At 46.6% G+C, this 14,796-nt stretch overlaps 2 protein-coding genes across 6 annotated transcripts in view; one reads left to right on the top strand and one right to left on the bottom strand.

The window, feature by feature from the left end:
• Positions 1–758: 758 nt before the first annotated feature.
• Positions 759–12,849, top strand: grk5 (G protein-coupled receptor kinase 5). 3 transcript variants are annotated; one of them, XR_009784570.1, is made up of 17 exons: positions 760–917; positions 1,846–1,935; positions 2,028–2,140; positions 2,802–2,879; positions 2,963–3,060; positions 3,141–3,233; positions 3,308–3,371; positions 4,178–4,318; positions 6,508–6,698; positions 8,624–8,661; positions 8,890–8,979; positions 9,053–9,261; positions 9,961–10,098; positions 10,188–10,325; positions 10,412–10,543; positions 11,265–12,068; positions 12,415–12,849. XR_009784570.1 is itself a non-coding variant. In XM_061747721.1 (16 exons), exons 1-16 carry the CDS (start codon positions 866–868, stop codon positions 11,349–11,351), a joined length of 1,752 nt encoding a protein of 583 aa, XP_061603705.1. In that variant the 5' UTR covers positions 760–865; the 3' UTR covers positions 11,352–12,849. The 3 variants fall into 3 exon arrangements, 2 of the variants coding, with proteins under 2 accessions (XP_061603706.1, XP_061603705.1); XM_061747721.1 differs by having other exon boundaries at positions 11,265–12,849; XM_061747722.1 differs by lacking the exons at positions 10,412–10,543; positions 11,265–12,068; positions 12,415–12,849 and having other exon boundaries at positions 759–917; positions 9,849–10,098.
• Positions 11,924–14,796, bottom strand: part of ash2l (ash2 like, histone lysine methyltransferase complex subunit) — an 18,320-nt gene continuing 15,447 nt past the window's right edge. For 2 of the 3 annotated variants that reach the window (XM_061747719.1, XM_061747718.1), the window contains 5 exons: positions 14,256–14,449; positions 14,097–14,189; positions 13,376–13,474; positions 12,643–12,702; positions 11,924–12,564 (listed from right to left, as the gene is read on the bottom strand). In XM_061747719.1, coding sequence (XP_061603703.1) covers positions 12,457–12,564; positions 12,643–12,702; positions 13,376–13,474; positions 14,097–14,189; positions 14,256–14,449 — 554 coding nt within the window. In that variant the 3' untranslated portion in view covers positions 11,924–12,456. Of the gene's footprint in view, positions 12,703–13,375; positions 13,475–14,096; positions 14,190–14,255; positions 14,450–14,796 lie in introns of all 3 variants that reach the window. The other variant, XM_061747717.1, reaches the window with a different exon arrangement.

Genomic DNA, 14,796 nt, shown 5'->3' with positions numbered 1-14,796 from the left:
CCACTAGAACTATGACTAAAACTAGATTACACCAAGGACAAGGACTAAGACTCAAACTACAACTGAAACAAAGACCAGTGAGGTGTGGTCATTTTTTTCCCTGCTTCATATTATTTCTATGCAAATATGTATTTGAATCAACTTATGAGATTGTGTGTGTGTGTAGCTGGAAATGGGGCCTTAGTCAAGGTGCAGCGAGTTCTGAAGAGTTCCAAATGGCAGGCAGTCGAAGAACATTGAGGAAAGCCTACGACAACATCTGAACTTGATTTGGGGTTCATCAGAGGCCCTTGAAATGGCGCATGCGCTGATTGGTTGGTTCTGAATACACACATATATCTCAGTTGTAAGAGGGTGTGTGCTCTTGTGCAAGCACATTTTATTTTTCCTCTATCGCAAGTTTTTTTTTTTTTAACAACATTCCATTGAGTTGTGCAGGTGGAAAAAGCTTTGAAATGTTTTTTGGTTTTTTTTTTTCCTATCACAAAAACCTGGCGTTGGAACAGGGGTGTGTAGACTTTTTACATCCACCGTATGCCTCCTCTGCTTTTGACGTCAATGCGCACACGATGAGGACAATGGGATGTGTGTCAGTATAACTAAACAAACTTGTTTTGCGCTCGCGAGTGTCAGAGAAATAGAAACGCAAATTATGGAAGCATGTTGTTGAATCTTCTGAAATGAACTTTCCAAACAAACGTCACGGGAATGCAGGCATGTTTGATGCAAGAGCAACAAATATTCCACGGGCCGGCGGGGGCGTGGCTTACCTGCGGCAGGACTCCTCCTCCCGCTCGCCGGCGGAGGTATTTGACTGCAGCGGTTGGCTGTGCACACTTGCACTTCGACACTCACACATGCCCTGATGGACATTGACAGCCTGGTGGCCAACGGGGCTCTCGTCAGGGCCAGAAAAGGTACGCGCGCCGTTCGGTGGCTCGGTCTTCTCGAGCCCGTGCTAATGCGAACGCTAAGCTAAGGTATTCTGGAGGCTTGCTGGATCAAGTTGGTCCTGATGACGTGAGACTGAAAAAATGCGTCAAATTGGGTTTTGCGCGTTCTCGGGTCCTGGTTTCCTTGCGTGTGTTCAAATGTTACACTTTTGCATTTAGCTTCCATTATCATCATCATCACGCGACACGGAAATGTGGTCGCACAGGCTCGACCTGAGAGGCTCAAAATAGAACACGCAAACTTTCTCCATGTATGTGTGTGCGTGGGCGCACTATTGCTCTCTGTGTGTGTATCAGAATCAGAATCCTTTTTATTTGCCAAGTATGTCAAAACACACACAAGGAATTTGTCTCCAGTAGTCGGAGCCGCTCGAGTACGACAACAGACGGTCAATTGACAGAGAACACTTTGGAGACAGAAAGACATTGACAAAAAAACAAAAACAAAAAAAAGTCACTGAGGAATAAAGGGTTGCTAGTTATCTGACGGCCAATAAAGTTTTTTCAATCTTGTCGGTGTGGGACTATTTTTAGAATAAGTAACAGCAAAAAAAGTCAAACTGACTCAAACTCTGGACAACACCCGTCCGTATAGCCGGGACAGTGAGAAAGGTAGTATTTATTAAAGTAATTTCATTACAATAAGTTAGCCCCCCCATTATTTCTGTCATGTTGTAATGTTGATCTGACCTCAACTTACGTCAGTGGCCAATCCTTGAATGGCCCCGAGAGGTCATTGATGTTTTAACTTTGGTCTAAAATGCTAGAGAATCATTTTGAGCTGGGCTGGGTGGGCTCCAGCACGCCCGGGACCCTCGTAAGGATAAGCGCTACAGAAAATGGACGGATTTATATATACAGTACGTCTTTACGTGTGTGTGTGTGTGTGTAGGCGGCAGGAGTAAAGGCCGCAGCTGGAAATGGCAGGAGCTGCTTCGCTTCCCGCACATCAGCCGATGTGCCAACATAACCGCCAGCATTGGTGCGTGCATGTCCAGTGTGTGTGTGTGTGTGACCGTGCATGTGATCTGACAGAGTGTGTGTGTGTGTGTGTGTGTGTGTGCGCGCGTTCAGAGCGAGACTACATGGACATGTGTGTGGTGCAGCCCATCGGCCGGAAACTCTTTGAGCAGTTCTGTCTCAGTCGAAACAACCTACGAAAGTACGGGGAGCTGCGACGGGCTCTGGTAACGTTAACCCACACGCGAATGCTCCCTCACATGTACACACACACACACACACACACACACACACTCACTCACTCTCACTCACGTACACACCATTTTTACTCACGCATTCGCTTTCACACCCACTCTCTCTAACGCGCGTACACAAACAAGGCTTCCAAGTTAGGATTTGAAAATGACGAGGGTTGGGGTTTTAAAAAAAGGGTTAAGGCTTCAATTTAAGCTTTCAAGGCAGGGTTAGAGATCAAATCTAAATATTGGGAACCAAAAAAAAAAAAAGACATTTTTAAGTTTGAGTTAGGGTTTTAAACAAGGCTTGGGTTTTGAAGTTAAGGTTTCTTGTTAGGCAGTAGTGTGCGAGTAGTAGGATCTAAGCGGCAACGATTCATTTCTAGTGTTGCACCCATCCAGGAAGTGTGTTACGCTATTGTGTTGTACGAAGTGTCTTTGGACATGTTCCTCATATCCGCAACAAATGATTCGTCTTCTTCCTGTCAGTCTCCTTGTACGTGTCACAATAAAAGATATTCTATTCTTCTTTTTCTCGGCACCAAGCGCATAAGCCTCTCCAGGTTTTCCCGTTTCCTGCTCCTCGTCAAAGCAACAACAACACAAGTTCCTTGGCGGAGGTAATCGATCACACGGTTTGTTTTGTCTCCAGGACCAATTTGAGCTGCAGCAAGATGGAAACAGACGAGTATTTGGACTTCACATCATTCAGGAGTTCTTCTCCATTAATGTGTGTGCATGTCAACTGCGTGTATGAGAGTGCGTCTACATATACGTGTGTGCGTTCTCACGTGTGTGTGTGTGTGTGTTCAGACACCCCGCTTTGTCGCTGAGGTGTCCAAACACAAGCGAAGCTGCATCTGGGGTCTGGATCACGAAACTTGCAGTGACGTCTTCAGGGCCTGCCGAGAGTATGTCCCAGCATGCACTGCTGCGGTCACGTGGAGGCGGTGCTTCGAGCTCTGACTGACGGACGTGCTCTTGTGTTTAGAGATCTCCACACGTTCCTCAGTGGAGAACCTTTTCAGCAGTACCAGTGCAGCATGTACTTTGACCGCTTCCTCCAGTGGAAGATGCTAGAAAGGTGATGGATGGGTGGATGGATGGATGGATGGATGGATGGATGGCCTGTAAACTTCCTCCCTGTTGGTCCTGCAGGAGGCCGATCACCAAGGACGAGTTCCGACAGTACAGAGTGCTGGGCAAAGGAGGCTTTGGAGAGGTGACTTCCTCATTCTTCTTCTTCAACACGAGTCTAAGCTCAACATTTCGCTACTAATTAACTGTGCTACTTGGTTAGCTAGGGGACCTTTGTCCAGAGGAAAAAGCCCTTAAAAGGTTTAGGGTTTCAACGAAGGCTTCGATTTTCAGGTTAGAGTTTGAGTGGAGTTTGCATGTTCTCCCCGTGCCTGCGTTGGTTTTCTCCAGGTACTGCGGTTTCCTCCCGCATCCCCAAAACGTGGATGGCAGGTTAAATGAAAACTAAATTGCCCGTAGATGTGAATGTGAGAAATTTGTTGTTTATGTGCCCTGCGATTGGCTGGCGACCAGTTCAGGGTGTACCCCGCCTCTCGCCCAAAGATAGCTGGGATAGGCTCAAGCACGCCCACAACCCGCGTGGGGAGAAGCGGTATGGAAAATGGATGGATGAATGAATGAGTTTCCTGGGTTAATATTTCAAACAAGGGTGGAAATACAAACAGACCAAGGATAAAATACTGAGGACCCCCCAGAGTCCTTAATGTTCTTAGCTGAGCAGCAGTAGCATGTTCAAGTTGTCATATTTATTAGAGCACCACCTTATAGTCAAAGCCCCTTTGGAGCTTGGACAAGGACTGAGAATAGAACAGTGAGGAATCTCAAGAGTCTTTCGTGGTCTTATTTTAAAGGGGTCCAAAAGATCCCCAGCAGATATTAAAATATACGAGGCTTCTGACAAAATATAACTCTGAAGGACCGAGAACAGAGCCCTGAGGAACACCGCACACGTCACGAGATGACATTCACGTTAGTTGGCTTCCCGTCCAGGTGTGTGCATGTCAGGTGCGGGCCACAGGGATGATGTACGCCTGCAAGAAGCTGGAGAAGACGCACGTGAAGAAGCGGCGAGGCGAGGACATGGCACTCAACGAGAAAGAGATCTTGGAGATTGTGGACAGTCGCTTTGTGGTAAGAAACTTGTCGTCATTGCGGACCACATCGTAGTAAGATATGGTTATAATGCTGAATCCACATTACAGTTCGGTAAGAACTTTGGTTTTAAGTTCATGCTGCGGTTCACATTGGGTACACCAGTGGCTCTTAAACTGGAGTCTGAGAGATAATTTGTTGGTAAAGTAAATCATTCTTGTGTAGCCAGCTATCCAACAATCATTTTCTTCCGCCGTCGTGTCGGAAGGTGAATCGACCCCCTAGTCTGAGTTCCAGAGCGCCCCGGAGCGAATTCTCGAAGAAGTTCTCTATATTTGGCAGCTGTCATCTTACCCTCTATGCAGACTCGTCACTCAGTTCAAAAAAAAAAAAAAAACACAGCATGATGCTGCTGCCACCACCGTGCTTCACAGTAGGGATGGTGTTCGCCAGGTGATGAGCAGTGCCTCTTCTTCTCCAGATATGACGCTTCCAATTCAGGCCAAAAAGTTCTGTTTTGGTTTCATGCGACCCAGAGAATTTTGTTTCTGCAAGTCTGAGAATCCTTAAGGTGCCTTTTGGCAAACTCCAAGCGGGCTGCAGTGGCTTCCGTCTGGCCACTCTACCATAAAGGCCTGATTGGTGGAGTGCGTTAGCCACGGTTGACCTTCTGGATGATTCTATCTCCGCAGAGGAACACCGGAGCTCCGCCTTAGTGACGTAGGGTTCTTGTTCACCTCTCTGAGCGAGGCCCTTCTTCACCGGTTTACTCAGCTCGGTCGAACGGCCAGATCTCGGAAAGGTCCCGGCGGGTCCAAACCTTTTCCATTGCCGAATAATCGAGACCTTAGTGCTTTTCGGGACGGTCAATGCTGCTGAAATTCTTTTCTATCCTTCCTCAGATTTGTGCCTTGACACAATCCGGTCTCGAAGTTCTGCAGACAATACCTTCGACTTCATTGCTTGGTTTCTGCTCTGATATGCACTGCCAACTATGAGACCTTACATACCGTAGCCAAGTGTGTGCCATTCCAAATGACGTTCAATCAACTGAATTTACCACAGGTGGACTCCATCCAAGTTGGAGAAACATCTCAAGGATGATCAGTGGAAATCAGATGCATTATGTTTGAATGTTTGCATTTCATAATTATGGGATATTTTATGTAGATTTCTTTATTTGTTTTCAAGAAAACTATACTCAGCTTTAGAATAAGTAACAGCAAAATGTGGAAAAGGTGAAGGGGCGTGACTACTTTCTGCCGGCACTGTAAATCTAACATCCCTGCATGCACGCGGTATTTGGCGCTCATTCACAAGCTAAATATTGAAAGTTTGAACGTTCAGACCCAGAGACAAGTTTGCATCATCCGGTTACTAACTGCTTGCAACGCACTAATGCGAACCATGTCTTTGGCTCCAAGATTGCATTCCAGCGGGTACGATGTTTCTTAGCAGAGAAAGTCGCTAGTCCCCTTTGTGGAAAAACAGTAACTAGAGCGGTCGGACATGTTGCTAAATATAGCAACCGAGACGCGAAGTTGGCAACACTGCCCGTGCTTTGGTAAGCACTTCGCGACTATGGATTGGTGTGACTTAAGCCTGCCGTACACCGAGCAACGGGGCCGAACGCGACTGAACTGTCGCGCAGTGTGTGTAGTTTGCCGACTCTTTCCATGGCCACCGATTGGCCACCGTTTTTGCCGCTATTCAAAATTTGCAACGCCGCAGCTTACAGCCAATCAAAATGCACACACGCTTTCCCTCACGCTGAAAATACATTTTCGGGTTTGTACCCGAGTGAAACAGACGAACGGCTGCCGTGCTGCATTAAGTGCGGTGTTTTAAATCAATACATTAAAATATCATTTCCAATGCGCCTGTGGCTAGAAAAGCAAAGCTTGCGACCGAATGGCACGTACCTCGTCAGCGAGACTCCTTTCAAGTATCCACGCACACGCTTTGATTCTCACCTACGTCCACTCTTTAGCAACCCGCCTCTTCCTAAACTATTCATCTAGCTTTTTATGATTTAAGAAATGTGATAAAGCTCTAGCTAGTATCTGTACAGCGTCAAACACCGATACAGGCTTGCTAGTCAGGGCGTCCATATATCCAGTCGCTCAATGTGCGGGGTCGCGTCAGCCACTCTAATTTTCATGCGATGGTCCGGTCCGATCGGGTCCGACGTCACTTCATACGGTGACACCGTTGCTGCTGCACCTCAGGTGAACCTGGCGTACGCCTACGAGACAAAGCGCGACCTGTGCTTGGTCCTCACCATGATGAGCGGCGGCGACCTGAAGTTTCACATCTACAACATGGGCGCGGCGGGACTGGACGCCCACCGAGTGCGATTTTACGCCGCCGAGGTCTGCTGCGGCCTCGTGCACCTGCACCACAAGTCCATCATTTACAGGTGAGCGACAAACACAGTCGGATGTTCAAGTTGTAAGTAAGTCTCAAGTGTTACTTACCATTCAAGACCCAAGTGAGGCAAAAACTAAGACCCAAGGCGGAGTCAACCCCGGCCTTGCCGCCAGCCAATCACAAGGACACACATAGAAAAACAGCCATTCACACTCAAATTCACTCCTACGGACAATTTAGTCTTCAGTTAACCTTCCATGCATGCTTTTGGAATGCGTGAGGAAACCAGAGTACCCAAAGAAAATCCGCGCAGGAACAGGGAGAACAAGCAAATTCCGCACAAGAAGACCGCGCTGCCTGCAGGTGGAGAAACCAATTTATGCAGTTTGAAGTGTGAGAACCATCGTCGGCAAGGCATACCAATCCAGTATATACACAGTGTGTATATTTATTAATTAAAAAAACAGCTCCGCTACTGTCCTCACTGGTTGAGCGCCGAGTGCGCTACCTGCCCAGTACCTCTGCTGGCCTCTGTTACATAAACATTGCTTTACAATAATAGCTACTTCATTATATCTATAATTTGGTACGTCCCAGAGGCCAGAAACCAAAGCACGGAGAGTCCGTCAATGACGTGCATGGGTAGAGTCAGTGAAGTGGGCGATCGATCATTGCCAATAGCCCCTCGAAACATCCCCCCTTCTTCTTTAACAATCGCGCAATGTGTTACGTGGTTCGATCAAAAATGAAACGGTGCATTCTATTGTAGGTGAAGCCTCAAAACCTGATGCAGGGTCACGTTTTTTCCCGTTGCAGCGCGCCAGGAGAAGTGTGGTGCTTAATTGCTCTTTTTTGGGTGTGCGATGGCTCACTTCAGTCGGCCGTGTCGCTCGGTTTGCGGCAGCCTAATTTAGCACACGCGTGGCTGTGTTGCATCACGAGCATGTTTTCAGAGACTCGCCCATGGGATTTGGTTGCTTGGTGTGGGGCCCACTCCCTAATTGCTATCCACAACCCATACTAAGTTGTCCACTTCTTGCACTGCGCTCTCACTCGCACTTCTCCTCCTCCTCACTCAGTTTCTACAGGTGTTTAGGTACTGCATGGACACTCCCACCACCTGTCCAACTCAATTTTCAAAAGAAATATCCATTTCAATCTAAATAAGTATATCTGACTCCCCTGCTGCACAAAGACATTGACAATCACATTGTTGGTTTTTTTTGTTGTTGTATTTTATCCAGAACCAGTCTTTCGATTGGCTATTGCTGTACATGATCCTGTCAATGAAATGCAAAACGGAGAAGCTTGGTTTTGTAATGACGGCTTTTCGGGGAGTTTTGTAGCGACAGACGAAGTTCGATGTGGAATATCTTTGAGTAGCAAACCTGGCACGTTGCCATTGTCTTTTTGACCCATTTTGTCAGAAACCTAATTGCTGAATTCAAATGTAATCCTCCTCTGAGTTACCTTCATGACACTTGTTTCAAGAGATGGCATACTGGTGGTTCTGCCAGGTTCAAAGGGCGCTCCACAAACAAAACAAATAGCACATGATCTTAAGGTAAACAGGCAAGACTTGTCAAGTCATGTAGTTCAAGTGGAGTCTCATGAATAGCAAGTGGCATCTTTAAGAAGTTTTAGCTCGGCAAGTCTTGAGTCCTAATATTGGCGACTTAAGTCTGACTCGAGTCCCCCACCCGCCCGCTCCCGATGCCTGCAGGGTGCCCATACACGCCCAGTCTATTCCATCATGTCGTTTTGGTCGGATGTTGCAAATGAAAACAAGGAAACCATTTATTTTTAGGGCTAGCTGTAGATATCATGCCTTGATTTGAATCTAGATCACTAGCAGACATCTCCAAAAACATGAATACTTTTGGATCACCTCCCCTCTATACCCACACGACCGCACGCCATTCTTGTTTGTCCACGCAACCACCCTATGACATCAAACACCGCCTTGTCTTTCAGGGACCTGAAGCCGGAGAATATCCTGTTGGACGAACACGGTATGCGCACACTATTTTTAGCTGTGACACCACAACAGGTTGTGTTGCGTTTTTATCTGAGCAGGAAACAATGCGTTAATGGTGCCATTGGGGCGTGGTGGCCTAGTCCATTTAATGTGTGACCTCAAAAAACATCCTAATCATGCATTCTTGTTGAAATACAACAAAGCCGACTTGCAAGACAAACTCACAAAAAAATGAATTTTCTTGTGTGGTTTGTCGGCACAGGACACATCAGGATTTCCGACCTGGGCCTCGCCATCAGGCTGACCAAGAGCGGAGTGGTGCAAGGCCGCGTGGGCACACTGGGATACATGGGTCAGTACCCAACATGATCGGGATCCACTTGGACTGCAAAAAGTATGCTAAGCTCTTTCCGTCCCGTGCGCAGCTCCAGAGGTGATCGGTCGCGAGTATTACGGCGTGAGTGCCGACTGGTGGGGTCTGGGCTGCTTGATCTACGAGATGACGGCGGGCCATCCACTCCTCAGGATGAAGGGCGAGCACCCGAAAAAGGACGAAATGGAGGACAGGATCCAGACGAAGCAGGAGGAGTATGGCGAGCGATTCCAACCGTGCGCCAGAGATATCTGCTCGCAGGTCAGAGGCTTGTTGGCATGGAAACCAAAGTTGAATTTTGTCAAATGGACTCTTGTTGGGGTGGCACGGTGACATCTGCCTCACAGTTCTGAGGTTGCGGGTTCAAATCCGGCCTCCCTGTGTGGAGTTTGCATGTTCTCCCCGTGCCTGCGTGGCTTTTCGCCGGGCACTCCGGTTTCCTCCCACATCCCGAAAACATGCGTGCTAGGTTCACTGAAGAGTTGCCCGCAGGTGTGAATGGTTTGTTTGTTTATATGTGCCCTGCGATTGGCTGGCGACCAGTTCGGGCTGTACCCCGCCTCTCGCCCGAAGATAGCTGGGATGGGCTCCAGCACACCCGCGACCCGAGTGAGGACAAGCGGTATGGAAAATGGAGGGACTCTTGTTGGTTGGTGAAGACCTTTAATTCAAAGGGCTTCTTCATTTTCAGACTTCAGGCAACTAATCAATCGACCAACTCATCGAACCAACCAACCAACTTGACAATCTTTGAGGGAGAGAGGGCTTGTTGGCTAATCCATTGATTTGTTGGCTGATTGAAGCTCCACACCAAAAAATTTGATCTGAAGAAGCCTTTTGGATTGTAGGTGATAAATCTTCAACCGCAAAGACGAGTCCAATTGCCTCCATTCAAATTTTGCGGATTGACGATCAACACAGACAAAGCACAAGATGTTGACATCGGTGTCTTGTCAAAAGCTGCTCGTCAAAGACCCCAACAAGAGGCTGGGCTGCCAGACGTCAGGAGGCCGAGACGTTCAGGCGCATCCTTTCTTCCGGGATATCAACTTCCGGATGCTGGAGGCGGGGCTTGTGGAGCCGCCATTTAAACCTGACGTAAGTGATGAGTTTGGATTAAATTAGCCATTCGGTCGCGCAAGTGGCCCAGCCCTTCAATGTGCCAGTGTATTTCTGGTGTTGCGCAGCCAAGGTTGGTTTACTGCAGCGACGTGCAGGACATCGAGGAGTTCTCCGTGGTGAAAGGCGTCACCATCAACCAAGTAGACAACAACTTCTACGCCAAGTTCAACACGGGGAGCAGCCCGATCGCCTGGCAGAACGAGGCCAGTCGCGCTTTTGCTCGTTAGCGATACAGCTCAAGTCAAACTAACTCAGCCTGAAGGTTCCTCCTCATCTTCTTCTTTTGCAGCTCATCGAGACAGGCTGTTTTAACGAACTCAACGTTTTTGGACCCGACGGTTCTCGGCCACCAGACCTGCAGTGGACGCAAGCGCCCGAGAGTCCAAAGAACGGCTTATTCAACAAAATCTTCCGCAAACTCGTGAGTTCAGTCGGTTTTTTAAATCACTACTGTTACATTGCGTGTTTAATTATCCATCAGAAATGAAGAAAAGAAAAAAGAAAATAACTTGATATGTGCAATACAAACCATTTTCATTGTATATGACGACGAGACTTAACACTCCTGTTTTGCTGGTTTCTCGAGGCAGCAAGAACGTCCCTCGGTCATTTTGACCCAAAGTGTGTTAAGTTAAATCGCGTACAGTATAACAAAAAGAAAAATACGCAATGTCAACTATTTTCATTGTATGTTGATCTGGAGCAGAACAGTGTTCCTGGGTCTATTGTTCAATTATCCAAATGTTTCAGAAATGAAAAAAACAATATTCAAAATATACGAAATTTACCCTTGTCATTTTATATGATCGTGTTGATTACACTTATTAATTACACTTCTGTTATTCTGTTACACTTATGTCATGGGAGAAAAATATGAATTCAAAATATGCAAAATAAACCATTTTCACTGCATAATATCGAAATGTCAAAAATGTTCCTAGGTCAACGTGACCCAGAAGTTAACGTTATCAACGTTATCCAAAAGTGTCAGAAACACCAGATTAACATTATCGGAATGTTAGTTTATCAAGAGCATCAAAAGTGTTCCTGGGTCAATTTGACACGCTTAAATTGGATTGGTAGCGCGCTGCGTAAACGATGCTTTAGCCGCATCTATTTAAGCGTTTCCTCTCGTCCCACAGCACCCCCCGGAGGCGACAGTGGACGGCCGACAGAGTCCCCTGCCAGACAACTACATCGCGTCCGGAATTCTGTCCCGCCATTACTGACGTCGGCGCGTGGTGCCACTTTTTAGCGTGTTAGCATTAGCTCAGCCTGATGTTGACCTGATGGAGTTTGCCACAAGATGTTTTGTAAATGTACTGTACAGTGAACCCTCGCTATTATTACTAGGGACTAAAACAAAAAAAAATGCTAATGTTTTTTGAATTAGTATTTTTTAAACTTTGCCTATATTAATGGTTGAAACCCTAAATATACCCCAAACTATGGTCCCAAAATACTTTATCATTTCAATCACATCTTGCAAAATTACCCTGTGATTTGATTTCAAAGTGCAAGGACGCCAGCATGTAAAGTGTTTCACAAAAGTGAGTACACCCCGTCCATTTTCGTAAATATTTGATTCTATCTTTTCATGGGAAACACTGAGGAAATGCCACTTCTTCAGTGTTGTCAGTAAAAAAAAATACCAATTACTACTTTCCTAAAAGCCATTTTCTGACTTCTTTGACTAAGTGACACATACACTATAATTTCTTAAGGACACATCACAAAGGACCTATTTCGGATGATCAGCTTGTTTTGGTCAATGATGACAATAATAGTCTGATTAACCAAATGTTGTCCATGTAGCCTATTTTTATTTCAGTCCATTAAAAAAAACAAAAACAAGTGTACAAGAGAAGGAGCAGTGGATGCAGCGGAGCGAAGCAGCACGTGGGACTCGAACTCGACACACCACATGGCATTAAGAGTGTTGCGTCGTGCTGCCTGTCAATCAATAATCAAAGCGAAAGTAATGTTGGCCAAGTTGAGAACGTTTGCTTAGACATTATTGTATCCGTTTTTGAAATTTGAATCTAATTTCGTGATTCCCAACCAGTGTCCAGGAAATGATCCAATTTCACTTAGTTGATTTATGAACTACAAATAATGGATGGATGTTCAGCTCTGTATGCCAATATAGTGACAGACAGAACAATTAAACACTCTACCACTAGAGGGCAGAAGGGGCATAATTAACCTGTGATGGACTTTTATTGTACATTTCTGTTAAGGTTGGGAACCTGAATTAACTGAACTTGAGTGAATAGTCCAAATAAAGATAAGGAGTTGCCTGTTTCCATGGGTGCGTGCGTGCGGGTCGCTCGTTCATCCTTCCCAGGGCGGGCTGCGGCGCCCGTCCACCTCCGTCTCCACGTGGTACAACGCGTCGGCCAGCGTGTGCTCGATTACGGCGCCCCAGCCCATGTCGCTCATCTGCGGAGAAACAGGACGTGTCGGAAACGAGGGACAGCGAAGGCCTCTGCGGCGGCGTTTGCCAGGCGGGGCGCTTACCGGCTGGAAGGTGACATCCTTGGGGGCGTGTTTGAAGTGCGGACCGAAGTTGACGGACACCTGCGAGGATGACAACAAGGCCACAATGGATTTTTACTTTTTTTTTTTTTTTAATAGACAGGTGATCCTGGTCAAAATTAATTTGTTAAAAGTTCAAATGTGTATATAAAATACTTTTAAATAATAAACTACACAGTGGTGTCTTCAGATATGAGTTTAATTCGTTCGTGACCATGCTCTTATCTCAAAAACTCCATTTCTCCATTAAAATGAAGGGAAATGCAATAATCCCTTCTCGTCCACCCAAAAGAAACAATTTTTTAACCATGTTTTTTTTATAAAAGACAGGTGGTATATATTGTAAAATATAGCAATAAACTAATAAAATATATTAACTGGTTTTATGAAGTGCAATCAATCCAAAAGGCTGACATGCAAACAAAAACTGATATTTCACTTGCACCATTAAATGCGCCGTGTGTGTGTGTGTGTGTCTCTCCCCCCCACACACGCTCGGCCCCGCCCTCTCTCCTTCTGCTGTGCAGGAAGGCTTCCTGTATCTCGTCAGCAGTCCAAAAGCTTTTGTTTTACATCTTTTACAAGAAAAACCTCCACTTGACACTCCAGCACTGTGTGCGAACACAGTGGCCACACTTTGCCCACCGCTGACGGAAAGGAAGGACGGAAAACGTGTCGGACGACGACGAAGAGGGGAAGAGGAGGCGGGCCCCACCGTGCAGCTCTTGTAGAGGGAGATGGCCGGGAAGTAGATTCCTTCAAACAGGTTCTTGAAAGCCACACCTTGGCTCGCACCGTTCTTGTAGAACACCATCTGCAAAGCGGGCACACATCACAAGCATCGGTGCCTCTGGTCCCCACGCGCACGTCCTCAAATAAAAAGGCCAGCTGGCAGACAACTTCCTTGACTTGAAAGGAAGTCTTGAATTGCGTCACATTCTCACCTGCCGCTCGATGAATTGGTGACAGAATTCAGGATGCCGAGATGGACGCGTTCATCACACGCCTCACAGACAGGCTTTGAATATTTTTTTTAAATGTTTCATTCTCTTTTCAATTTTGCAGCAAACTTCCACTAAGAGCAATTTATCTGTCACTTCCAGCTTGAAGCAAGCACACTGTGCCTCTTATTTGGAGAATTGTTCATCGCAATAAAGTGCCAACAGGTGGTAAGAAATACTTTGAAAAGTGTTTTTTTTCATGAATTGCATTTCTTTTCAAAAGCTTAAATGTGGTTAAAGCGTGCGGGAGGAGTAAAGCAATATGATGGTACAGATGGTATATATATGATCTTTCTAGATGATGGATTTTGACCTATGGCGGTGCATCTGACAGATCTCCTAAACAGGGCTTGACTGAAATCCAAGCGAGATCGCCCCCCCCCGCCCCATCCCCCTTGCAGTTGGTTAGATTTTTTTTTTGGAACTTGTTCTCACCCTGCTGGGGCTCATGATCTTCAGGCTCTTCTCAGCTTTGTCCACGTAATCCTTCTCCTCAAAGTACAAGTAGCTTTTGAACTTGATGAGCGCCTGCAAACAACAACAAGCGGTCAGATTGCGGGCGAGGCAGCGGTAGGGTTTTTGCGGCGGCGTCACCTTGTCCTTGTAGGTGTCGGGCAGCGCTCGGGCCGTCTCGGTGCGGTCGGGCAGCTCGATGAGGAAGCCCAGAGTGTCTCCTTGGCCGTAGCCCGTGGAGTAGCGCTTGCCCACGGACTGGTGGAAGCGCGTTCCCTTCTTGCTGCGCCACGAGTAGCTGAACTTGTCGTAGCCCAGCGGCGCCTGCAGGTTACCTGTGACAACACACGGGAGACACAAAAAATAAAAGATTTAAGACAACAAAGATTTTTTGGCACATTATTTGAACTCCAAGTTAAAAATAGATGGCCTTGTTTGGCTTGTCTTGAAGAAGAAGAATCACCTTTTATTGCCATGAACATGCATGCATGTACACGAAATTTGTTCTCAGCGATTGGTAGACTGACGCGCACACTGCATGTTGGGTACCAGAGTTCTTTTCGTCAGGACTATGGCGCAAGCGCACATCGCGATGACGAGCATCAAACAAAATATTGTGCTGCCCTACATCTGAGCAAACCCGTTTTGTTCAAAATGGATCGATGTCATGCCGCACCATTTA

This window comes from Phyllopteryx taeniolatus, chromosome 15 (assembly GCF_024500385.1).
Source record: "Phyllopteryx taeniolatus isolate TA_2022b chromosome 15, UOR_Ptae_1.2, whole genome shotgun sequence".
NCBI classification, from domain to species: Eukaryota; Metazoa; Chordata; class Actinopteri; order Syngnathiformes; family Syngnathidae; genus Phyllopteryx; species Phyllopteryx taeniolatus.
Note: the sequence above shows the minus strand (reverse complement) of the source record. Positions and strands in the feature narration are given on the sequence as shown.

What these genes read in the sequence shown, in the direction of transcription:
- grk5 (XM_061747721.1), top strand. Translation starts at nt 866, where the DNA reads ATGGACATTGACAGCCTGGTGGCCAACGGGGCTCTCGTCAGGGCCAGA. An exon ending in GGGAGCTGCGACGGGCTCTG is followed by an intron (nt 2,141 to 2,801) that starts GTAACGTTAACC and finishes TTTTGTCTCCAG; the next exon opens with GACCAATTTGAGCTGCAGCA. An exon ending in GTCTTCAGGGCCTGCCGAGA is followed by an intron (nt 3,061 to 3,140) that starts GTATGTCCCAGC and finishes TCTTGTGTTTAG; the next exon opens with AGATCTCCACACGTTCCTCA.